This window comes from Peromyscus californicus, unplaced genomic scaffold (assembly GCF_007827085.1).
Source record: "Peromyscus californicus insignis strain IS unplaced genomic scaffold, ASM782708v3 Scaffold_15__1_contigs__length_86483966, whole genome shotgun sequence".
Taxonomy (NCBI): domain Eukaryota; kingdom Metazoa; phylum Chordata; class Mammalia; order Rodentia; family Cricetidae; genus Peromyscus; species Peromyscus californicus.
In genome coordinates, this window is record NW_026294447.1 from 80,657,754 (window position 1) to 80,684,428 (window position 26,675).

At 38.9% G+C, this 26,675-nt stretch overlaps 1 protein-coding gene across 3 annotated transcripts in view; it reads left to right on the forward strand.

Annotated features, from left to right (window-relative positions):
- Positions 1–26,675, forward strand: part of Kcnh5 (potassium voltage-gated channel subfamily H member 5) — a 405,914-nt gene that overhangs the window by 283,401 nt on the left and 95,838 nt on the right. The window contains exon 11 of one of the 3 annotated variants that reach the window (XM_052739581.1): positions 3,069–13,933. The exons of the other annotated variants lie outside the window; for them this stretch is intronic. Coding sequence (XP_052595541.1) covers positions 3,069–4,019 — 951 coding nt within the window. The 3' untranslated portion in view covers positions 4,020–13,933. Of the gene's footprint in view, positions 1–3,068; positions 13,934–26,675 lie in introns of those variants that run through there. 3 annotated transcript variants of the gene reach the window in all.

The following is a 26,675-nucleotide window of genomic DNA, read 5'->3' on the forward strand; positions in this document are numbered from 1 at the left end:
GGTCTGGAAGGCTTGTGGTCACTACTCAGGGTACTGGCTATGCTTGGTTGCTCATTTCCCCTACGTGTGGAATGCTTGTTTAAGTGTCTGAACATCCACAGAGGGCAATATCTCTTCCTACCTCAAGCACTGCTTTCTCAGTATCTGGCTTCTGAAGGGCCGAAGTCACAAGTCCCGAGCCCATGTGGATCCTCATCAGTGCTCATCTAGCCCTAAACGGAAGTAAGGGATGAGGAGCAAAGAGTTGAGCCTTCAGTCTCCGCAGGAGATACGCTGTTCTTTTCTTTTTTCCAACATACATTGCTGCCTTGAGAGGGGATGTCGGTCCTGCTACTCCATCAAATCCAGATGAGAAGTCAGCACCCGTCTTGATGTTCAATTTCCCCCAAGCATGGGAAGCTAGGTGTATCTACTGCCTCGTGGCCTCACCCTCTGCAGTAGGGAGATAAAGGAATAGTAGTGGTAAGCAGTGCAGAATTCTGCCACCCAACACCCCAAAATCCAGTTCTCCCTCTTTCCAAATTCCTGTTACTTTCTTGGTGATAACATATGCTAATCCAGTTCTGCTTCATTTGTCTCCTGATGCACCTGGGCCGTCTGGCCCTCTGCCAGGCCTCCCTTTATGCTAGGTATTTTGGTATTTGGAGCCTTCGTTCTTATTAATATTAGCAATCTGAATACCTCTGTCTATTTGTTTCAGGGGGTGACTGTGAGCAGCTTTTGGTTCAGAAAAAGCTAGAAAAACCTTTTTTATTGATATTTTTCATAGGTATATTACAATCCTAAATCACTCAACATCCTGAACTTGGTAAGCACACAATAATTGTGTGCATTGTTAGCTACTGTAGTGAAAAATCTTTAAAAAAATTGTTCCTGAGTTCAGATGCCCATAATTCTCAATCACCAGAGAAACCAAGCATTTTCATATGGACTTTGTAAGCTGTGAGATATGTGGAGATATTATATGGATGACAGTAGTCTGATCTATTGCAAAATAGAGGGACACCAAGTGGAGTCACAAAAATACAAGACCCTGTGTTAAATAAAATTTCATGTGAATCCAGATACTTCTCAACATGCCCAATAATGTGTGCTTGTTTAGTATGACCCACACATTGTGCGGTTGTCCTGTGTCACGTCTGTTCCTGTGTGTCAAGTACTTGCTCTTCTCTGCTGGGATTTGAAATGAATTCCCTTTCCCCTAATGTCAAGGATCACATCAAGGCTTTATCTGTTCTGGGCTAAGTAATTGCCTATTTAGAAGAGTGACTTGGGGTGAGTTAGATTGGGATGTGGAGAGTCATTTATACCAGGCTCCTTCTGTCAGCTCATGGGACCAACACAAATAGTATCTGAGTTTTCCACATTGGTGTCTGTCTGATCCCAAAGGGTGTTAATGCCCTGAAGGCTTAGTGCATGTTCTGTTTCTGTACGAAGGATAAGAAGTGCATCAAACCTCAGGAAGATTTCTAATTAAACTGCTGTAGCTTTGATGTCAGACTTTGCGATTAGTGTTACATCTGTTAAAAAAAAAAAAAAGGCCCAATTTCATGTGCCACCAGAGAGGAGAACATATGGTAGTCTTTCCATGTAATTATTGAATTTATAATATTTATTTATTTTAAGTTTCAAGTTACTACCACTTGGTAGGTTGGCTTTAGTACGCCAATCTCATTCTAGAAAATGTGGTGTGGCATAGAAGGATGATTACTGCCTGCTTGACTTTAGACTTCTCTGTTGGCATCAGTCATCATTAATATTTCTTTCTGTTGTATAACCTGTGACTATGTTTTACTCCTGGGATCTGATGAACCTTTAAAAGGTGATAAAATTTTTACAAGTTAGAGGTCTTTTGAGTTCAAGGGGAGAGAACCAACATATTTTGAGGGTCTATTATGGGTTGGGACTACATGCTCCACATGTGTTGTTACTCTAGACAACAACATGGGCTGATGAAAGAGAGAAGTAATTTTGTTTGGGTTGTAAAATTGTTTGATTCTGAAAGTGCTACATTTGGTGAAACTCTTCTTAATTTTCCTCACAGATTTCATGTGCAGTTATTTTGTTTTTTAGGAATCTGAGGGAAAAAAAACTCAATAAGTTAAATTCTAACTGAAAATATACTGGGTAATATCTCATATAGCCAATAATTTTTAATTACCTTTCATGGTGTCACCACAATTTCTTCTCAACATTTTCAGGAGATTTTAATAGTATATTTATTTACTGAGGGATGCCCACCTAACATCACACATACTATATATTGAATTTCATATGTAAAGTATCAAGTGTCTTAAGATTTGAAATTCCATCTCCATCAAAAGTGTCACATGAGAAAAAAATATTCTTATGTTTGAATATTTTAGAGGTGGAAGTTCAAGTGTTTCTGAGGTGGTCTACTTACCAGCAACTTTAAGGATGTGTGTTGATTTACACTTGCTTCTTAGACATTTTTCCTCACAGTTCTTGTTCTTCGTTTGTGGGCACATAAGTAAATATATTCACTCTCCACCCCCTGCTGTGCACCCTGGTTATCTCACTGGAGAACTTGGTACCTTTTCAGTACTCACAAAGCCTGCAACTCCTGCTCTTATCCATAAACAGAGGATAACATTAAAAATGGTTCTGAAACATACTCAGAAAGGGAGAAACCATACCAAAATGAGGATGTGTTCCCGGGAAGTTTAAGGAATATATATATCTGTATATAAACAAATGCACATGTACTAGTATACATTTGTGCATATTCTTTTAAATGGGGCCATGAAGTACTTTTACAGTGTTGTGTCAACCGCTTTCACCCTGTAGTGTATAGGAGAGCAGTCAGTGTCCCTGTGTTAAATTTGGGTATATTGAATTGTTATGTGGTATCTAAATAACTTCTCCCTTAGGAAAAGGGTGTATAGTGTATGCACATGTTTTCTGTGTGTGATGTGTGCAGATGTTTTCTATGTGTGGTGTGTATAGATGTTTTCTGCATAAAGCAAAGCACACTCAGCATAGTATTACTCGAGTATAAAGCCATCTGCTTCTGTAACCACGGTTTAATCATCTCCCCCCTTCTCCAGATCATCTTCCGTAAAATTAGTGACGTGAAGAAAGAAGAGGAAGAGCGGCTACGGCAGAAGAACGAGGTGACTCTCAGCATCCCTGTGGACCACCCAGTTCGGAAGCTCTTCCAGAAGTTCAAGCAGCAGAAGGAACTGAGGAACCAGGGCTCAGTGCAGAGTGACCCTGAGAGGAGCCAGCTTCAGGTGGAGAGCCGCCCTTTGCAGAACGGCGCCTCCATCACAGGTACCAGCGTGGTCACCGTGTCCCAGATTACCCCCATCCAGACGTCTCTGGCCTACGTGAAAACCAGCGAGTCCCTTAAGCAGAACAACCGTGATGCCATGGAACTGAAGCCCAATGGTGGTGGTGCTGAACAAAAATGTCTCAAAGTCAACAGCCCCATCAGAATGAAGAATGGAAATGGGAAAGGGTGGCTGAGATTGAAGAACAACATGGGGACCCACGAAGAGAAAAAGGAAGACTGGAATAATGTCACCAAAGCTGAGTCGATGGGGCTGTTGTCAGAGGACCCCAAAGGCAGTGATTCAGAGAACAGTGTGACCAAGAACCCCTTAAGGAAAACAGACTCTTGTGACAGTGGGATTACAAAAAGTGACCTTCGTTTGGATAAAGCTGGTGAGGCCCGAAGTCCTCTAGAACACAGTCCTATCCAGGCTGATGCCAAGCATCCTTTTTACCCCATCCCTGAGCAGGCCTTACAAACCACACTGCAGGAAGTAAAACACGAACTCAAAGAGGACATCCAGCTGCTGAGCTGCAGAATGACTGCCCTGGAAAAGCAGGTGGCAGAAATTTTAAAACTACTCTCAGAGAAAAGTATACCCCAGACCTCCTCTCCAAAACCCCAAATGCCACTCCAAGTACCTCCCCAAATACCATGTCAGGATATTTTTAGTGTCTCAAGGCCCGAGTCACCTGAATCTGACAAAGATGAAATCAACTTTTAATATATAAATATATATACATATATATTTGTCAATATATTTAAAATGGTATATACATCTATATACATATGTGTGTATATATAGTATATACATATATATATTTTCACTTGCTTTCAATATGATGAACACAATATGGATTTTGATATGTACATACTGCATGTCCAGCTGGATTCTGGCCTGCCAAAGATGATTATTCAAAACATAGATATTGCTTGTATATTATGCAGTTGACTGCATGCACACTTTACATTTATTTATAATCTCTATTCTGTAATAAAAAAAAGTATGAATTTTGTTAACTAAGGCAATGTAATCTTTGAAGAATCAGGGTCCAACCTGCCAATGTTGCCATGACAAACTTGATCTCAGGCTGAGTATATCGAGCTGTCATTTCTTCACTATTCTGTTTAGTTAAAATTATAGATTAATGTCAAGGGAAGAGTGCAGCTTCTGAAGCTGTCAGACCATTTTACGATCTCATGCCATAGGGTATTTTTCTGTAACTTAGTGTTAGGTTCTTTTTCCCTACAGGCAATGTTTGCTCCATTGAAATGACTGTGTCGTTGCCTACAACTGATGCCAGTGTCGGATACTGAGAACTTATTGCTTTGGGTTTTGTGCATGAATTGCATTTCCACTCAATGATACCTCTCCTTTTTAGCATTGTATTAGATAGTAATCATTAGCTCTTATGTAAAGAATTCCCTGCTCCCTCCGTCTTGGAGAACAACTGTCATTTTGGGAGCTGACATTATCAACACCATAAATACTCAATTGTTAATATAGTGTATATTATTATAGAAAACACTGCACCACAGGGTATAAGGGCCTTTTAACAATATGTTAGATATGCCGATTGTCCAAAGGCAATGAATGTTCTACATTTATATTTCCATAGCTTGTTCAAAGGGGGGAGGGTGTTGAAAGGCTCTTAGCAAAGAAACATATCAAAATTTAAATTGTTGATATAATTTTTTGAAAAGGACATAAGCAATTGGACATGTTTTAATTGCACATCCGTGGCTTAGAAAGAATGAACTATAGGTACAGAAATGCAGACACATGATTTTTGTTGCTTGAAGAGGTTGACAACTTGAGCAGTGGTTAACTTACAAAATAACCAACCTAGAAGGCAACATTTAGTTGCTTTATTCAGATAATTGTTTTTCTATGACTTTATTCTGGGTACAAAATCCCCTAAGCTCTTTTGCATGCAGTTGCATTGCTGGCCTTCTGTTGGGTTGATACAATAGACCACTATGGCTCTGGCAGATCCACTCACAAGAGGCTTATGGGGCTGAATGTCATAGTCTTTTGGGTAACAATTCCTCTTCTGAGAAAGTGCCTATTACCAACCAAAAGAGAAGTCACAAATGTTGCACTGTCTGTATTTAGGCCCTCAGATGATAAACACTCAAAATGAAATGCATACCCCTCTTGAGAACTCATGGAAGCTGTTTCTTATGACTCCAGAATGTTTTCCGGAGTTCTTCCTGGGGGAGTGCTTTTCAGTTGGTGCAGGCACAAAGTTCAATATTGAGAGTAAGGAAGCTAGTGTTTGCATTAACCTGAAAGTATATTTCAATCACTTGTGTATTGCTAGGCTATAAATATACATGCATTATATATGCCTATATAGACAGGTGAATATACAAATGACGGTGACAAAAATCAAAGAAAATATTTTGCTCTTTTATACCCAATTTTATGTGCTTTTCCATCTCCCAGTCTCTCTAAAATTGAGAGAAGAGTTACCACAGTCATACCGGAGAAGTATAAAACAGTAAGACTTTGTAAAAGTTCTCCACATGTCCCTAAGATGTACCCCTTTTTTCTAGGACTCCTGGAATGTATATTAGGTACAGTGGGTTACAGTTGCTTTCCTTTCCATTACTCAAAATGGACATTTCCAGGGCCATAGATCTCCATGTCCTGCTAAGATTCCTATCTGCCACAGGCAAAAGGAAATGTAATTACAGAATCAGCCTTAAAATGGAGGTTTGGGGGGCTTGTTTGTCTTAGCTTTTGTACTGTGGAAGATACCTTGTCATTGACTTCTAAGATTTACTGGGTTTCAGAGCTTCTTCTTATTTGCTAAAGTCAAGTGTGACGAATACCTTTAAAGATGAATGGACGATAAAAACAAAAACAAAAACCATGAGCTCAGAAATCATTGTTCTGACTTTAGCTACATCCAAAACTAACAGCTGGTTTCAAGCTATAAGAGGGTCACTAACGCAGGAAACTAGTTTGAAATGTAATGCATGCCTTTTCATATTAGGCTTACAAACCTTTGCCAGGATCTGACATTGACTCAGACAGTTTTAGCTAACGACCTACAACATTAGCCATAATGAAATTTCTATCTAAACACATGTTCCCATAGGTGGGAAAGTAACACAATGGTTTTGAACTGCACCGGACCTTCACTAGGGAGGGAAAGTGTTAACTGCTTATTTTTTGGTGCAGTTCCCACAGTATTCTTTTCCAGACTTCTGTCGTCCGAGTGCATGACACGATGTGGTGCTGAACGCACTCTGCACATCTTCAGCGAACATTGTATATAGTCTTAGGTTTCCAGATTTTAAAATTCTTCACAGTAGAATTTAGCCAGAATGCTTGCTTACACACATGTGATAATGATACAATCACATTCTGTGTAGCCTCAACCAGCACACAGACAGTGCAGGCTCTTTGCGGGACCAGATGACTGCATGTTTTATTCCTACACTGTATAGGTGCTCTTGGTGCATCTAGAATTTTTTTATTATTATATTTCTGAACAGTGTACTAATAGGACTAAGTGGATATGTATTTGAAATGCAAACATTTTGCAAAGCAACCTATACATCTTTAACTCTGTTATGATGCTATGAAAATGCAAGATGAGACACTGTATTCTGGGCAGGTGGTTGTGACATGATAGCAAAAATCGAATGCAAACAGAATTGTGATCTTCTTTGCATCAGAGCAGGAAGATTTGCTGACCTGTGCCAGGATAGTGTTGCACTAAGTGTGATCTAGTAGACAGAAGAGCTTGCAATAAAGAGCGAATAGAAACCCCAAAGATAGAAAACAACATCAAAACTCCTAGTGTCTCCCATTTACATGAGTGACCTTGAACTAGTTCAGGAATAGTGGTCAAGTTCACACTCAAACTTCATTGTTTAAAGGGAACTTTTTATTGCAACCCTGATCGCGCTTCACATGGTGTACAAGGCTACAAAACATCCTGAATGTTAAGAAAATTACCTACAGTTTTGCATAGGTCAGAGGGCAGAGAACATGAGAATGAGAGGTTTTGATGGTTCCTAGAACAAAGACCTACTCAGTGCTACCCAGTACATTAACAGGAGTGTTACTCATAACAGCAAACTAAAGTGAAATTTTGACAATTAACCTAATTGAAATCTAAATACAAGTCACATGGGATTTAAGGAGATATTGTTTACCTGTGAGATCCAAAAAACTGGAATTCTTTTGGAAAAACCTGTTGGGTTTTTTGTTTGTTTGTTTTGTTTTGTTTGTTTTTTGTTTTGAGTTAGTCTTCAAAGAAGTGACTGGAATTGTGTAGCAGCTGATCCTTGTGAAATTGTCCTTTTCAAAATTTAATTACAATATTTCCCCTTCCCTTTCCTCTCTCCAAACCCTTCTGTCTACCCTTCCATGCTCTCTCTCTTTCAAATTCATGGCCTCTTTTTTCACTAACCTAGTTATTGCTGAATTTTGTTACCTTGTATCATTTCTCTTTTTAAAGTTAATTTCTGATTCCCCCGCCCCACCCCAAAGTTTCACGTAGAGAATGAGAAAGTTTGTCTAGAGCTACCACATACAGAGACCTCTGAAATGAGTATTTCCTTAGGTGAATGCTGTGCTTTGAACCTTTCTTAGATGTGAGTATCGCTCCTGGGATTCTCTTGGAAAGGGCGAGGAGAACGTACTTTTAGATTTTACACATCACTGAGTGCCATCTCAGATTCTGACTCCAGCTCTGTCAATCTAGCAAAGTTTGGATAGTCAGCTGTCTTTAGCGTGTTTCTTTATCAGTTTTCCAAATAATAAGTACCAAAACAAAGGCCCAAACTCCTCCCATGTTCTATCAAGCTCTTCTTAGGTCAATGGGAAGTAGTTTTTCTTTACAGAAAAACCACACTAGCCATTTGAAAGGCACTAACACGTGCTCATGATATGTGTCCTCAGTGACAGTGTGTTAAATGAGAAATTGATGGGATGGTTATTGTTAGAATTCAAGGAAGCAGTGTACAATATATAAACATTTGATTTTTGAACATAAGGCTCATTTTGTTAATGTTTTTTCATTCTGCAAGGAAGCCTTTTGTCCTCAGGGCTCCACATAAAGTCTTATTGTTATATTTGCTGTGATGGTTCAGGGTAAGAAAATAACAAGGGCACTAAACACAAAGGAGACTTTTTTTTTTAATTTCAACAGAAAGAACATTTATGTTTAGATCTCTCTTTGGATTTTGCTAGGATTCTCACCAATCTGCAATTTTAAAATGTGTTTCCAATTAAGAATTTACTAAGAATATTTTGAAATACACATAGTTGCAAGCATCGAAAAAATTATTAGCTTTAAATGTCTTTAAGAAATTAAGACTTAGAGTCAAAGGGGGTTAAGAGGTAGTCCATCATTGGCCCTGACTTTTTACTCTCTACTATAATGCTCTATTTGCTAAGCAATTAGTAATATTTATATTTTTATCTACTGTATTAGGCCTATGGCATTACAACTAACAGTTCCTTTACATACAAATAAATATTTTCAATCAGTTTCCTTTGAGTGGAATCTTATGCTTGCAGGCTGAATGCTTTATCAGCTTATATAAGAAAACCATTAGGATTGCAAAATGATAGCTATTCCTTTTTAGAGTTGATGAAGATTGCTTTAATGTTATAGAAAATCTTCTTATCCTGGACCAGGAAAACAAAACCAGAACTAATGTTCATCAGGGTCACACAATCAGGATAAAAATGTAGATTCAAGTGCTAAATAAGTTACCAATGCTGGGATATTTGCATGTGTGAGAGTCCAGATCAGGATTTACATATCCATATTGGAGGTGGGGGGAAGCGATGCACAGTGGAGGGTGCTTTAGACTTTATCATGGTCATTGGCATTGCTGAGAGGTGCATTCTAGTCAACTCCAGTGAGTGTGCAACAATTGGCTTACTTTCACATGTTTTTTTTTTCTGTAAATAGTGCTGTCAGTAAAACGTTGGTTAAGTCTAGATTTGCTACTAATTGCAAAAGAGAAAGGGGAAAAAACAAAAACTAAGACATTCACAGAGAACAGCAATAACAGGACCAGTCAAGCAGAAGGAAAACAATTAATACCCCTTTTCTATAGTTATAATATATTTTCCTGACTGCCACACCACCACCCTCTGAAAGGTAAGAGGACAATGTATACTCATTCCAAATCTTAAGGAGTTTTTAAATGTTTAGATAATATCAATTATTAAACTTAGCTGAACTGTAGGAATTGAACAAGAAGTAAATTCAGATGGCTCTGTGCTGGATAGATTCTTCTTCATTGTTAGTTTTGTTTTTTTTTTTTTTTTTTTTTTTTAAGAAAAGAAATCATCTATGAGCTGATTCTGGTCCCCCTAAGTAAACTGTGGAAAATGCAGTTGCAACAATGAGGTTCCAGAGTCACCCTTCTTTGATGACCTCATGTTCTTGATTTCCATATCTCTTCCCTCTAAAGTGTTGATCTTCAGTATTCTCAAATTTCACTTATTTTCAAAGACTTATCATCCATAGTTCAATCTTAATTAGTAGTTGTAGTCCTTTTTATTAGTCATCATTCACTTCCTTTTTTTTCTGTGCTAAAACATAAATTAAGTTTTCTCATATTCATAGTTTTTTTTTTAATCTCCTAGACTTGACTCAATTTTTCTCATTTAGGATATTTCTAGAATGAGACATTTAGATGTTAAGTCAATTGAATTTTAAGTATTAAGGCAAAATGCTTTCTCTAAATTTTAAATATTTTAAATAACAAATTAATTAATTGAATAGTGATACCTAATTATATTCAATACATCAATGTGTTAAGCAGTGCTCTTGAAAATTATAATTAATAGCTTTAATTTTCAAAGTATTTTATGCTTGATAGATGCTTCTTAGTCATCTGAGAAGGGAGGTGTCCAAAGGTCCTGGATCAAGATGGAGTTCTCCCACACTATCATTTTATCTTTTGTACCTCAAGAATACTCAGGAAGGCACGCGCGCGCACACACACACACACACACACACACACACACACACACACACACACACAGCATTTCTCTGTACAGAAAGCTAAACATTTTAAGTTATCTTTAGAGTACTAAAAATTGATTGAATTCAGTAATGAAGTTTGGCGTGTTTGTGAATTTGGAAAAAGAGAATATTTAGTCCATACTTGCTTATATGGCAATAGAGGTTATGGTTGGTTCTAGATTATCATTAAAATGCTGACTCATGCTATATAGGGAAGAGACATGAATCAGATTTTTTTTAAGTACATACCATGTGTCCTATGCCCTAAGAGTACCAGTACGCATTCTAACTTAAGTTTTTCTGTCTCTTGCTTCTTAATACAAGGCTGTTTGCATGCTTTGTGAGGGTCAGGACCACTGAGGGTTTGGACAACGAACCGGAGACAGCACAGGGTAGCCGAGATAAGTCATACCCATGTGCTTCCTTTCCTTTAGATATAGAAGTAAGTGAATGTTAATTAGGCTCATATTTATTGAGTATTTACTGTACTAAGCAAATGTAAGCAATGTAAATAATCAGATTTAATTCTGCAACATTCCTGTGAAGGAGTAAATTAAGGAACTTAAATAGGATTGCAGTAGCCAATTAATAACCAATAAATCAGTAAAGCTGATGTTCTAGCACAGGCAGTTGGACCTTAGAAAAAAGTCTTCTTGCGTAATACTAGGGTTGTAAGGACAAGCTCTTCAAGCATAAATTCCAAAATTTTCAGGACATGTACATTCAAAGATTCTGTGAATAAAAATAATTTTGAAAAACTATACCCTGCAATGTAAATGCTTGACTTTCCTAGTGGTCAGAGTCAATGGCAAAGATTGATATCATAACTGTTATGAGTAAAATATGCCATGGTCCAAAAACTGAATTTTCCTTCACTTCTCCCAACAATTGACAGGCGGTAATGGGGGTAAACTGGGAAATGTAGTTATAAGTAACAGACAAATGTAACACATCACGGGTGTGTATATTTCATGTTGTCTTTCCCCGATGAATTTTCACCTAAGGGGTTTTGTGTGTGTGTGTGTGTGTGTGTGTGTGTGTGTGTGTGTGTGTGTGTGTATGTGTGTGTGTGTGTGTGTGTGTGTGTGTGTGTGTGAAAGCAATAAGTGCTCAAGACTTCTTTTTCTGCAGTTTAGAATGAGACATCAGAAGGCTTTATTTAAAAAAAATTAGATTCATTGGGCATTAAATAGGATTTTTAAGCCTTTTCTTATTGATTATACGGATGACCATTTCTTGCCAAACCACTATTAAATGCATCTTCCAAATGAGCTTTTTTTATTTAGAATGTGTTCTCATTCCCAAACTTGTATTCATACTTTCTTTAAACAATTAATTTTCTCTAATGAAAGAAGTTAACATTTAAAATGTGATCGATTTTTTTTTCTGTCTTTTGAGATGTTTGAAGGAAGTGTCTTGAGAAAACAAAACACAGACAGGACATCACCACCTCACAGTCCAGAAGTCTCAATCCAAGCTACCCTGTGAGTGACAGGAGGCAGTGAGTGACAGGGGGTAGTGGGAACTATGACTAGCACACAGCTTTATGCCTAACTGGGAGGACCCTTGGGACTCTATCGGAAACTTCTCACAGTTAGGTCACTTTTCATCTTTGGCATTTTCATGTAAATGGGGTGCTTGCTAAATGTTCATTGTTAACCTGTGCTCACTGTGGCATTTGATTAAAGAACACTGCCAAAAAGCTACAGGGTATTGGGGAGAATAATGGTTCCTCCTTGTGTGATATCTTTTTAATAGTTTTTGTTTGATTAATTTTGAAATCACGTTGTTACAACCGTGGTTTTGATTTTAATGAAACATTAGGAACTAGTTTGAAAACTTGTTGGTTATTTAGGGCTTTTAACATGAGAGGATGCTTTTTTAACCTACTTCCAAGTTTATGATTTTGGGCTTCAACCCAGTCCAAGTCCCTGAAGTAGTTGGGTAGTTAGTTGGTGTCTTGATTAGATGGTTTCCAGAGGACTGGTATTTATGCAGAATTGCTGGCTGATGAAGAACCAGCACAGAAGCACAGACAAGGCCAAAAAAGAAAAAGAAAAAGAAAAACAAAAAACAAAACTCAATGCCTGAATAAATCAGACTGAATATTTACACTTAATAACTGATGCAAATAACACGTCATTATTATATCTTTATTCTCAGCCAAATCGTCTTTGACAATGCAGAATTGAGCCACCTCTTCCGACGGTGAGGTGCTTCACTAAGTAAAGGAAATTGAACATTGTTGAAAGAGTTGGTCCCAAACTTTTCCAACCAAAATGTTAGGAAACCATTCCTGATAATAGCCCAGTTGATTAAGTAGAAAGATGAGCTAGTCAGCAAACTATGCAAAGTAGAATAATGAGTCCTTTTTAGTTTTGTGTCGAAGTTTGACTGAACTGAATCTTTAATATTTGTCTAATACATCTCATAAGAGTGGATTATTAAATAAAATCTCAATGTACTTTCTTTAAAAATCAGTTATTTAAAGTATTTCATTTCAGGAAACTTAGTGGGAAAGATGTCTTTTTGACCTTGGGGGCATGTTTCATGCTGTGAGTCTCAGCATCTCCAGCAGTGACATTACGATGTTAAATTGGCTCAGTTTTCATAGTGGATCCACTGGCTTCCTCTCTGGAGCAGCCTCCTTCCACACTAAAGCTCACCACAGTGAGAGGGAGGGATGACTCATGCTTTACCTAAGAATCTGATTTAAACTATCATCATGATGGATACTCCCTTCCCTGGTGAAAGGGTTAGGGTAAGTTGGGCAGTAGGTTAGAATCATTTCTATCCCAAACCTACATGTTTTGGTAAAAAATTCAGTTACAGCTAACAGTTGTTTCCTGTTGTTTATTAAGACAGCAGTGACGTCAGAAAATGCTTGGTACTCAGACAACACTATTAATCATGCAAATCTACGATATATTGGAAATCATATATTATTTCTTTTGACTCTATGTTCTACTGACTTTGTGTACACCAATGATACCATTTTGTACCCTACAATGTAAACTCCTGGCTGATCTTGCTACAGGGATTTATTTTTTCAAGTTCTCAAAAATGTTTCTGCCTCTGTAACCATATTTGTGGATATTAAAAATGCTTCCTAAGGGTTAACTCAGTGGAAATATTTGGTTTATGTATTGATTAAGGAAATAGGTCAACACTTCACGGAAGATATTTTTAATACCAATATGCTAAGCAGTACTTGTCTATAGTTTTCAAAGTTTGGTTCATGCTAGACTGATCATGTTTTTCTACTTAAATCAAGACATTGCAGTGTGTAATATAGAAATTTTGTATGTACTATTGACTTATTGCTCAACTGCTTAGAAGTTTTGTGAAAAACATCTTAAATTGGAGACTTTAGGGTCAATCCTGAAATACTGTGATCAAATTCAATTGCAGTTGGGAAGTTTGTCACAATTTTCACTTTATTGAAAGTTCATTCTAAAGAAATTGTTGTTTCCAAAAAGTGAATTGGCAGGTGGAAGTTTCTAACCCAAAATAACCTGGGTTTTAGCACAATAAACTGTATTTCATCAGGGAGGATTAACTTTTTTTTTCACACTTTATTTAAATGTGGATATTTTTTCATGATACAGAATAAAATGTGCATTTTATGGAACTTGTTTGAATTAGTGAGTCTTTATTGGAATTTTGAAATTGGCTACTTATATGAAAAGATTTCTATGACAAAAAAACATGGGGATAATTTTAGGGGTGTGTCTTGATGCTTTCTATTGCTGTGATAAACATCATGATAAAGCAACTTGGAGAGGAAAAGGTTTATTTCATCTTACACTTCGAGGAGAGCATCTATCATTCAAGGAAGCCAAAGCAGGAACCTGGAGGCAGGAACTGAATCAAAAGGCATGGAGAAATGCTGCTTATAGGCTTGCTCCCTATGGCTAGCTCAGCTTGTTTTCGTGTACCTTCCAGGACCACCTCCTCATTGGTGGTACCACCCACAGTGAGCTGGACCCTCCAACATCAATCATTAACCTAGAAAATGTCCAGCAGATTTACCTACAGGCCAATCTGATGGAAGCAGAACTGAAGTTCCCTCTTCTCAGATATTCTAGATTGTGTCAAGTTGATGAAAAGTAACCAGCACAAGAAGCCTTTTGATATTAAGTTTACCAATGCCATCTTAAGCTTGCACAATAGTTATACCTGGCATGGTATAAGTAATAAAATTAGTATCATATCCGAAGTTATTATGTTATGCTCTAGTAGTAAATTTCTTCGGATTATCAGATCTCACTGTATTATGAATGAGAGCTAATGATCTGGTCTAAGTAGACTTTGTGAGATTTCTTTTATTTGAACAAAGCTTATTTTATTTTAATGTTTCTTAATCCTATCAGTGCCTTAGAAATTCTTTTAATAATATGAAATTGTGTAATTATTTCAGGACATAACAAAATGGAACAAAAATGATGCTTTATTACTGTTTTTATAGACAAAAATTTTGGCTCTAATCCTTACTATAAACAGGAGCAAAATAATAGAGGAAGAGTGTCATGTATAACACAATAATACATGAAGTGTCACCTAGGAACCATGTTCTGTTTCCTACTTAAGGAAACAAGAGTTTCTGATATGGTGTTTTGGGGATTACCTACTTAATTTATAAAGTGGCATGCTGAGAGGAGAGCTAGTGAAGCACCGTCTCTGTGGTGAAAGCCCCAGGCCATGGGTGGTATACTCTTGAGTTAAATCCCAGTAGTCCAAGAGTCAAGGCTGTGATGATCACACAGACCACATCCATCCTCAAAGAGGATGTGATACATACTGCACAAGCGAGCAGACAGTGAGCCCTCTACTTTTGCCCCTATTTCCTTACAACAGCCCCCCAAGAATAGCATTGAAACAGCTCCTGATGACTTATAACTATAGCCATAGATCAGTACAGAGCTCAACCCTCTTTCGAGAAGCTGCTTCTTGGAGTAGATGGACATTGACACAGAGACCCACAACTGGTTAGTGTGCAAAGAATAAGAGACTGAAGTGTTCAGCACTAAATGGGATGTCTGTATTACACCCCCACCCTCAAAGCTCAGGGAGCTCTGCGTGGAAGTAGAGGAAGACAGATTGTAAGAGGCAGAAGGTAGTATAAGACTTCAAGGAAGTAGTGTCTTCTAGACACAACAGGGCAAATACACATAGGAACTCTCAGCAACTGCGACAGCATGACCTGCTTAAGCTCAAGCCAGACAAAATGCCAGCATGGAGGAGCCCCTGCCTGGGAAGTTATTGACATGTGAATACTGCCAGGAGAGGGAAGTCTGCTTTCTTTAAGTTTCCACATTGTCCTTTACATTCTTGCCCCAAATTTTACCAACTAGACAAAAGCAGGTAGGGAGTGATTCAGAGCAGGAGTTCTCTCCCTACTGCATACATATGCTTGTACCCTCCTCTTCCCTGGAGTTTTCCATTGTGCTCCCAGCAGGGCTAGAAGAAGAGACACTCTGCAGGTAACCTGGAGTTTCAGGTAGCTGTCCAGGCCCCCTGCCCGGCATGAGGGGGGAAAAAAAGTAAGGGAAAGTGTTCAACAATCAGTCACCAGGAAATCCCTAATGAAGTGGAGGCACAGGTGGTGGGAATTGAGAGACGCTGGCTTTTCAGGACATCAGCTGAAAATCAGAAACTTGGCACTGGTGGACATGTTAGGGTCTCTTTCTTGTGCTTGCTGGATTGTACTTCACTCTTTGAGTAGCCCAAAGTAGGTTGGGGACAGATCAAATGAGATAATAGAGTGAAAGTGTCTTAGAGGATAGAGTGGGTTATATGGAGCTTCCATTGATTTTTCTTAGCGTGCAAGAGTAGATTTCAGACTTACTGAGAAGGAGCCATAAATATTAATAACCTGCACTGACACTCAGCCCTGAATAAAGTTCCAAGTTCTCTCCCTGTATGCATAGAGAAAACTGGACAAGTTCAAAGTTTGCTCAGACACAATCAACACCCCCCACAATTCTCTCTCTCTCTCTCTCTCTCTCTCTCTCTCTCTCTCTCTCTCTCTCTCTCTCTCTCACACACACACACACACACACACACACACACACACACACACACCTTTCCCTCTTATACTTCAGAGAATGCATTGAAATGTATTAACATATCAGCTACATAAAAAACCCTGATTGTATTAAATTAAATACAAATTTTCCAGAGTGGTACTATTTTCATTGCCAGTGTTGCAGTATCTTATGAGATTCCTGACACATACATTAGGATTTGGATGCTTATAGAATTTGTTATGATTTAAAATTTACAGTTACAAAATAAAATCACAAAGTTCAAGATGAAGCATGAGAGAGAGAGAGAGAGAGAGAGAGAGAGAGAGAGAGAGAGAGAGAGAACTAGATGTTGAATTAATGTAGGTCTCTCACCTAAATTATTTAAGCAAATTATATAAGCACACCATAGAACATAAAGCTGAGGCTGACAGTTTGATGTATTATCTCTAATGTGACACAGGGGCCACTATTGTACATCTGGAAGATGTCTATCTGCCAAGATTCTGTCTGCTGTGCTTTCATAGCTATTTTTTGTTACTACATTGATTCACTGTTGGTATGGAACAGAGATTCTCATTATTTTATATGCTGCAGATGGATGGATGGATGGATGGATGGATGGATGGATGGATGGGTTGGTGGATGGGTGAATGGATGCATGGATGGGTGGGTGGGTGGGTTGGTAGATGGATGGGTAGATGAATGGATGGATAGGTAGGTAGATGATGGATGAATGGATGGATGGATGGGTGGGTAGATGGATGGGTGGATAAATGGATGGATGGGTGGGTGGGTGGATTGATGGATGAGTGGGTGGGTGGGTGGATGGATGGGTGGGTGGGTGGACTGATGGATGAGTGGGTGGGTGGGTGGATGGATTGGTGGATAGATGAATGGAAGGGTGGGTGGATGGATGGATGGATGGGTGGGTGGATGGGTAGATGGAGGGATGGGTGGGTGGGTGGATTGATGGATGAGTGGATGGATGGACAAGTAGAGCAGTCAGATGAGTTCTAGCTACTTTTATATATAAATCTCCCATCAGTCCCATTGGAGAAACAAGGCTTTAGGCTATGGGTAATAAACAGCCTTTCCTAAGTCTTATCTATATTGAAACTGTCAGAATAGTTTTCAAACTCAGATCTCTGATGCTGGATCAAGTTTTTGCTCTTTGTTTATCTATTGTTTTAATACTCCAATTGAGTCTCAGATCTAGTTGAAACTTAGCTATTACATATCAGCAATTATAGAGATAAAATAAATGCTAAAATTACTTGGGGGACTCTGGGAGTTGAGGGCATCTCCAGAAAGCAATCTGATTACAGAACTTTAGGGTATTACATTTTTCTGAAGTTCCTGAGGCAGAAAATATTGTAAAGGTAGACCCCAGTCCATGACCTGCATGTTTACAGATAGGGAGAGTTTCAGTTTTTAGTATGGTCTCCTTCATTTCCCTCTTCATAGTGATCTGTGTGGAGAAACCTCACAGAAGCACCAAACTCAGGACCGGGCTCTCAGATGATGTAGACATGAGTTTAAAAGAAATGATTGTGTTTTCTTCTTTTTCCACAGTAGCCTGCAGTGTTTAGAAGTTTAATTCCAGTAGATGAAATTAAAAGTTTTGAAGGAAGACTTTAATTTGCAAAGCATTAGTACCCCTAAGTCCCTCAGGAAGGAGTCAATTGCTTGGTCTTCTCTTTGCATTCAAGATGAAGGAGATATCATAAATCACAACTGTCTGAGACTATGCATCATAATGCCCTTCGTTCTACATTCTGCTTTGATAACTTTGTTCCATGTAGGAAATCAAAAATAAGTATAGGCTCTCTTGCTCCTTATATACACACTCCACTCTGGCCCACCCCTCAGAGGAGCGTGCTTCCAATCTGGCAAGTTTCCTACCAGGTGGGTGAACAGCATTTCACCCATTTTCAGCCTAACAGTCATCTACACCTTCTCTGTCCTCAAGCCCATCGCAGTCTCCCTTGAGACCCCAAATTCTCTACAGACTCTTGTTGCCTCAAAGCCGGCCTCTCAAATGCTTGATTCTTTCCTCAGTGCAAGCCTGTTGCAGGCCTCCATGCTGAGTGTGCTCCGTTCTCCAGGCTGTGAGTATACATGACCAAGAGATGGCTGCTGACTTAATCTGACCAGCATTTCATTTGAGGGTTGGACATTTTCTCATACCCTCATCAATGGTGTGACTAGCAAGCTATTAGAACACAATGTTAATTCACTTTGTTCAGGCGATTGTAATGTATAGCAGCCAATAATGGTCATCAAACTTACCAAATACATGCCTTTTCACTTTTATGGACTGCACAATGACTTTGGTACACACACACACACACACACACACACACACACACACACACACACATACATATATATATATGCATATACATACAACACACACACAAATGCATGCATTTGCATACACACATATTAAGACCTGACATCAAGTAAAGTAATACATTTGGGGTATAAATTTTAGATTTTGTTTTTGGATATGTCTCTTTAATTTCAAAATAAAGGCTATTTGTTCACCTCTGGTGAGTATCAGGCATGTAATGAGACTTAGTCTCTCATCCAGCTGACATTGCCACCATTCAATGTACTTGGTGCTGGAGTTCGTTGACAGTATAATGTAGCTTTTTTTCTTCTTGCAAATGTTTCCTCTAAGATTTTCACTTTGAATGTCCTGGGAATCAACAGGTATATAGTTATCTGAACAACCTGACAGTGAAAAACATTGTACTTCTTCAAACTCTACACATTCTTTTGGGTATTTCAAGGAGTTTGAGTTTGCCACCAATACTCTTAGGTTTTTGTTTTTCTCCTCCTAGGAAATATGTTGCATTTTCTTGGAGCATATTTTGGTTACAGAGCGGGGCTGGAGTGTTACTGTATCTGTTGGGAGCCACTGAGTATCATCCAGTATGCAGGACAGCCTTAACCCCAGTGAATATCCAGCTCTATGAGTCTAAGGGGCCGAGGTTGAGAACCTTAATTTAGACCAAATGTAGGCTATTTTCTGTTTTCAAATAATGAAAGCGGTGGTATGGTCAGTACTTTGCCCATGATGGAGTCAGTGGCTGGCTTATCCTGAAGATGGTCCCTGAGAATGTTTCTAGAAATACTACTCAGCAGTTAAAAAAAAAAAAAAATGACATCATGAAATTTGCAGGCAAATAGATAGAACCAGAAAATATCCTGAATAAGGTAACCCAGACTCAGAAGGACAAACATGGCATGTACTCACTCATAAGTGGTTACTAGATATAAAGCAAAGGACAACCAAACTACAACCCACAGCTCCAGAGAAACTAGCTAACAAGGAGAACCCTAAGAGGGATGCATGGATCACCCTGGGAAGGGGAAATAGATGAGATCTCCATCAGTAAACTGGCGGTGATGGGGGGCAATGGAGGGTAGGGGATGGGGGATGAGAACATAAGGGAACAGGATGGTCGAGCTGGAACAGGGACAGAGTGGGAGAGCAATGAAAGAGATACCACGATAGAGGGAAACATCATGAGAACAGGGAGAAACAGGTGCTAGGGAAGTTCCCAGGAACCCACAGGATGACCCCAGCTTAGACTGCTAGCAATGGTGGAGAGGGTGCCTGAACTGGCCTACCCCAGTAACCAGATTAGTGAATACCCTAACTGTCATCATAGAGCCTTTTTTTTCCAGTAACTGATAGAAGCAGACGCAAAGATCCACAGCTAAGCACCAGGCTGAGCTCCAGGAGTCCAGGTGGAAAGAGAGAAGAGGGATTCTATGAGCAAGGGGCATCAAGATCATGATGGGGAAATATACAGAGACAACCAAACCAAACTAGTGAAAACTCATGAACTTTAGACCAAGAGCTATGGAGCCTCCATGGGACTGGGCTAGGCCCTCTGCATAGGCGAGACAGTTGTGTAGCTTGATCTGCTTAAGGGAGTCCCCTGGCTGTAAGATCAGGATCCATCCCTGATGCATGGGTGGGCTTTTTGGAGCCCAGCGCTTATGGTGGGACACCTTACACAGTCTTTGTGCAGGGGCGAGGGGGACTTGGACCTGCCTCAGCTGAGTCAGGCTCTGCTGACTCCCCATAGGAGGCCTTGCCTTGGAGGAGGGGGGAATAGGGAATGTATTGAGGGGAAAGCTGGGGGGCAGGAGGAAGGAGGAGAGAAGAATCTGTGGTTGGTATGTAAAATGAATAGAAAATTTCTTAATAATAAAAAAAAGAATTTTTTTTTTTTAAAGGAAGAAATAGTACCAGGAATCACCACCAGCAGCTGGGGCCACAGCCCAGCAGAGCCGAAGTGTCCATCATTTTCAGCTTGTGGGTAACGTACACACCCCACGGTCATGGTCTTTTCTCACCTGTCTGAGCAGAGCACACCTGCAGTCAGTTATGATGAAGCACTAGCCCCCACTGCAGTGCTATAGCCTCTAGCTCACTGGGAGCCCTTACAGAATAAGTTCAATCTTCACATTTAATAGTAGTATTCCCATTGTCACACTGGCTTCTTTCATGTGGAAAAAAAAATGGATGAGTGAACTTTTATTTTGGGAGAACAATTTTTTTCAGCCATAAATTTCTCACATTGTAAATGATAGTTCCCAATCCATGATAGCCGAAACTGTAAGGGATCCAATAAATGTCAGCAAAAATGCCTTCAATGGATGCATTGTAATTATTTTGAAAGTGGGATTCCATGGTCGAACTGTGCCAAGAGTCTGCCCTGCCTGTTCCCGTGTCTCCCTTTATTGTACACAGCTCTGACTGACTAGTTAAAAGCCACTGGGAAGAGGACATGCACAACAGACAGTGATGGGCGTGCCTGTGCAGGTCAGTACCAGAAGTCAGGCATAGTCCTGCTCATGTTCACTTCTTTCTATCTCTGCCTGCCTGAGAGTGATGGCCAATACATAATTACACATGCGTACATCTCACAGCACTGGAAACAAAACAAAAGCTCATGTGCCAACTAATAAGCCCCACCAAAGAGTCGTGTGTCCCCCCCCCCCCCCTCCCCGCGGTCTCATTCCTTCATGAAGAAGGTGACTCGGTGACTCCAGGAATCTGCCTCTCTTAGTCTTGACAGTGATTGACATTTGTTTGCAAATTAGTTTGCAGCATCAAAGCTGCAAATACCAGAGATACCTTCATTACAAAGGCTTTAACAAATGATTTCCAAGAAGTGACTTTTAAATAGCAAAACTATCTCACTCTATGTAGAGAATTCCATTATTTTAAGTGAATGCATATCATGTGCAACCATCACGATTCTTTTTTCATTTAATCCAAAATGGGTTTTCACATCAATCTGTTGTCAGTCTTCATGTCCATGCCTTGAGATATGATCGGTCTGCTTTCTGTTTCTACAGATTTGTGTTTATTAAAACATTTTCTACAACACTCAAATACAGTGTTCATGGTGGCACACGCTTTAATCCCAGCACTCAGAAGACAGAATTAGGATCTTTGTGACCTCTATATAGTGAGTTCCAGGTCATCTAGGACAACATAATAAGACTCTGTCTGAATAAAATAAGAATGATATAACCAACACACAAGCATTTTATCTAATTTCTTTCACTTAAAATATTTTGGAGGTTAATTGATGTTGGATGCACACATAGTTCATTTTTACCACTGTGTAACATTTTAATACACATCTATACACCATTTTTTTCACCAATTGCTGCCTATTGTTATTGGGTCCAGGTTTTGTTTAGGTGGTTATGTGTAATGCTCCTCTGAACATTTGTGTGGATGTATACTGTCATTTGCCTCAGGTAGATATGTAGGAGTGGAACCACTCTATGGTTGTATGCCTTTGGTAGTATGTGGGGGCTTTATTGCAAGAATACTGAAGTGTTTTCCAATTGTGTGTGCATTTCATGTTCGCACTGGTAACACGCAATGGATCAAGTTTCCCCACATTCTTGCAAACACCTAATATTATCAGTATTTTCTACTGTTACACATTCCTGTGAGTCTATAACAGTATCTTGTTGTTTAAAAGGGTGTTTTCCTGATGACTAATGATTTTAGGAATCTTCAGTGCCCCTTCCTGTCTCTTCTTTGGGGAACTTTGTACTGGAATACAACTCATTAAGAGGTTAGTGAACATCTCGTCCCCTTTTGCCTCCACCTATTTTTTCTAGGCCTGTATTGACAACTAATTGATTTATGAGCTTTTCAAGTATGACCTTTTATACATTTTAGTAAGTTTTTGGAGGAAAAGTTCAGATGAAATGTCACTTTGAAGTGTTCCCTTGAAAAAACTAAGCTCCTCGGTGTTGTTGGTTGTCTTTGCTCTTTTTATTCTTTGGGGGGCCTACCACCCATTTCCCAAATAAATCACACGTGGAGGCTTATTCTTAATTATAAATGCCCAACCTTATCTTGGCTTGTTTCTTCCAAGCTTTTCTTAACCTAAATTAGCCCGTCTACCTTTTGCCTTTGGGCTTTTAACTTTTTCTCTTCCTTCCTTCCTTCCTTCCTTCCTTCCTTCCTTCCTTCCTTCCTTCCTTCCTTCCTTCCTTTCCTTTTTTCTCCATTGCTGGTTGTGGAGCTGGGTGGCTGGTCCCTTGTGTCCTCCTCCTTCTTGCAATCATTAATCTCTCTTCTTCCCAGATTTCCCCTTCTATTTATTCTCTCTGCCTGGCAGGCCCGCCTATCCTTTCTCCTGCCTTGCTATTGGCCATTAAGCTCTTTATTAGACCATTAGGTGTTTTAGAAAGGCAAAGTAACACAGCTTCACAGAGTTAAACAAATGCAACATAAAAGAATGCAGCACATCTTTGCACTATTAAACAAATGTTTCACAACACAAACAAATGTAACACATCTTAAAATAATATTATACAATACCTCAGTGCTTAACATGTTGGGCTCTTTCTAGGATCTCACTTCAGCTACTCACTAAATATGGCTGCTTGGTGTTGAAATAGTGGCAGTTCCAAATACTTTACTCTCAAAGACTTCATTAGTCACAAAAAGAGGAATATGGGGTGAACTTACTTGAATGAAAAGTAAATTAAATCCCTAGAAGCTTCAAATTTAATCACTTTGTTTGAACAAGATTTATTTTATGTGTTTACCTGCACATATGCTTATGCACCACATGTGTGCCTGGTGCCTGCAGAAGCCATAGAGGGTGTTGTACTCCTTTGAAACTGTAGTTACATGTGGTTGTGTGTCCCTATGGGGTGCTGGGAATCAAACCCTGGTTTTGTGCAAGAGCAGCTAGTGCCCTTGAATTGCTGAGCCATCTCTCCAGCCCCAGATATGAGCACCTTAAGATCAAAGATGAACATCCAGGAAAGATCCATTCCTTGCAACCCAAGGAAGTCAGTGCTGGGGTCTCAGCAGCTTTTCAAACCTTCCGTCAGCTCCTCTGTTCTTTGGAAAAGTTACATTCTCCAGCAGGCTGTGCTTTCTCTGGTAGATTTTTTTTTAAGCCAAACTAAAATAAAAAGATCTTCTGCTTTTCTACAACAGGAGACATGGCTGTGTTATAATATACTCTTTTTAGAGAAGATTTTTTATTATTTTATTTTTTTATTAAAAACTTCTTTATTCATTTTACATATCAACCACAGACCCCCCTCTTCCCTTCTCCCACCCCTCAGCCTCCCCTCTCCTCATCCCCCATTCCCTTGTCCAAAAAGGTAAGGCTTCCCATAGGGAGTCAGCAGAGCCTGGTACATTCAGTTGAGGCAGGTTCAAGCCCCTCCCCCTGCATCAAGGCTGTGCAAGGTGTCCCATCACAGGAAATAGGCTCTAAAAAGCCTGCTCATACTCCAGGAATGGATCCTGATTCTACTGCCATGGGCCCCTTAAACAGATCAAGCTACACAACTGTCTCACTTATGCAGAAGGCCTAGTCCTGTCCCATGGAGGCTCTACAGGTGTTGGTCTAAAGTTCATGGTTTAACTATCAGGCTTAAGACATACATACTATTTTATTTTCAATCAATGTTTGTTGATCTGCATCATGAACTTCTTAGAAAGTGAGGAAGAAAATATCACTATCTTTTGACATGTTGGCAAGAGATCATCTTTTTGGAGGATCGTCTTTGTAGGAAGGAACTTGAAATGATTTGAAGAGAGTTGACTCGTTAGCATTTTAGAGACATTGACTGTTATTCCAGCTATTTAATTTTTTTTTATTTCTGCTTTTGTTTCAATGTGCTTAAACAGCATTTTATCTGATAATTTTATATGATAATAGCATTATATAATATGCCAACTTTTGAATGTATAACTGTAAGATATTTAATCTCCTATAATTACTGAAATGTCTTATTTTAAAAACATGCATTAATTCAATTTTTATTCTATAGAACCACTATGATTTGAAAGGGAGGGTCACAGAAGCAAACAAAAAAGTAAACAAAAATGCTTTTTCTTTCAGAGTAGTTAGACTTCAGAACAGGAAGCTAAGTGGCATACAGATGATGTGGATGGCTTAGAACACAGGTAATGAGTAGAGTATGTACAAAAAGCATTGATTATGGAAAGAAACCTCCTCATATTTCTAAGTGGAATTGTTGGAGGTCCATATTCCACAGCTTGCATGTCAAGGAACGTTGACCCATGGACCAAAAAAAAAATATGTGTGGACATAAGGGACCTCCCCAATCCTCAGTGGTATAGCTAATGGTCAAGAGTACGTCTTGGCAGGGCACAAGCAAGTTGAAGGAGGTTTGAGTGATCCATGCATGTATTATGCGTTTTAAATATGAACTTTTTGTTGGCTGGGTGATGCTGAGGACGAAACCTAGAGCTCAGCCTCGGTCCCTTTGGTTGTCTCAAGGCCTTTGACAAAGCAGAAGTATTTAACTGTTATTAAGTCTAATCTGTAGGCTGAAAAATATTTTCTAGTCATTCACTTGAATGTTTAATGAACTCAGATCTAGAAGGTTTTTGCCTATGATCTGCTATTATATCTATGGTCCATTTTGAGTCAGGTTTTGTAAAAATTGCAGCTAAGTTTGCCATTTATTTCTTTGCCACCAAATGTCTGAATCTTGAGAACTTGTGGAAAGTTTACCCTTCCTTCACTGAATTATTTTTGTAACCTTTAAAGATCATTAGCTTGATATATTAGTCTGTCCATTTATTTATGTGTCTGTCTGCCAATTCTACATGATCTTGATTACTGAAGTTATATAATAAGATTTGAAATTAATAGATTAATTTCTATTTATTTTCATTTTTCTAAATTGTTTTGTCTATCTATACTCCCTTGCTTTCCCATATAAATTTTAATATACTCTTATTTGTATTTGTTCTAAAAATGTCACTGAGATTTTGATAGATATTATATTAAACTTATATATAAAATTGAGGAGATTTGACATTTTTACTATGTTGAGGCTTCTAATCCATGAACACAATATGTCTATTTAGTTTTAAAAATGTTTTTAACTAAAATGGAATCATTTTTAAAATCCAAGTGCTATACATACTTTCTTTTTTATAGCTGAATTCCTGTATTTTTTAAAAGATTTATTTATTCATGTATTTTATGTAGGTGAGTGCTCTATTTGCATGAATTCTTGCATGACAGAAGAGAGCATCAGATCCCATTATGGGTGGCTGTGATCCACTATGTGGGTGCTGGGAATTGAACTCAGGACCTCTGGAAGAGCAGTCAGTGCTCTTAATCAATGAGCCATCTCTCCAGCCCAATTCCTGTCTTCTTTTTGAAAGATTGTAAATGATGTCATAGTCTTAATTTAAGTTTCATGTTTTTATTGCTAGTATATAGAAACAATTGATTTTTGTAAATTTTTCTTGTATTCCATGGCCTTGCTAATGAGATTAATTCTAGACATATTTCTGTAGCATCCTTGGGATTCTCTTTGTGTTCAGTCATGTCACCTGCAAATAAGATCAGTGTTACTTCTTTCTAATCCATGTACCTTCCAATTTTTTCCTTATCTTATTGTATTGGATAGGACCAATAGAGATGAAAGAAGACACTGAGTGTAAGCCATCATCAGGGAACAGGGAGGAGTTAATTCTGACAAGAGCAAAGGGCCAGGTATCCATTTCTTACATTAAACTTCACGTGCATGTAGAAAGGCCTGATTAAGTGGTTTACGGATGGTGAGAAGCACCCCACATGCAGGAGTCCGTAATAAGCACCTATGTAAGAAGAAGCCAAGAAGGTAAATTGACAGGCAGGAATGATGCAGATGGAAGTTCCTGTTTCATTGTTTTGCACTTTCCCACATTCTTAAAGGTGTCACCATGTCTTACATTCTGATATGTTTTAGATTTGTAGTCTCAGTTTCGAATCCAGAGAGTAAAGTCTTAAGGAAGTAACATGG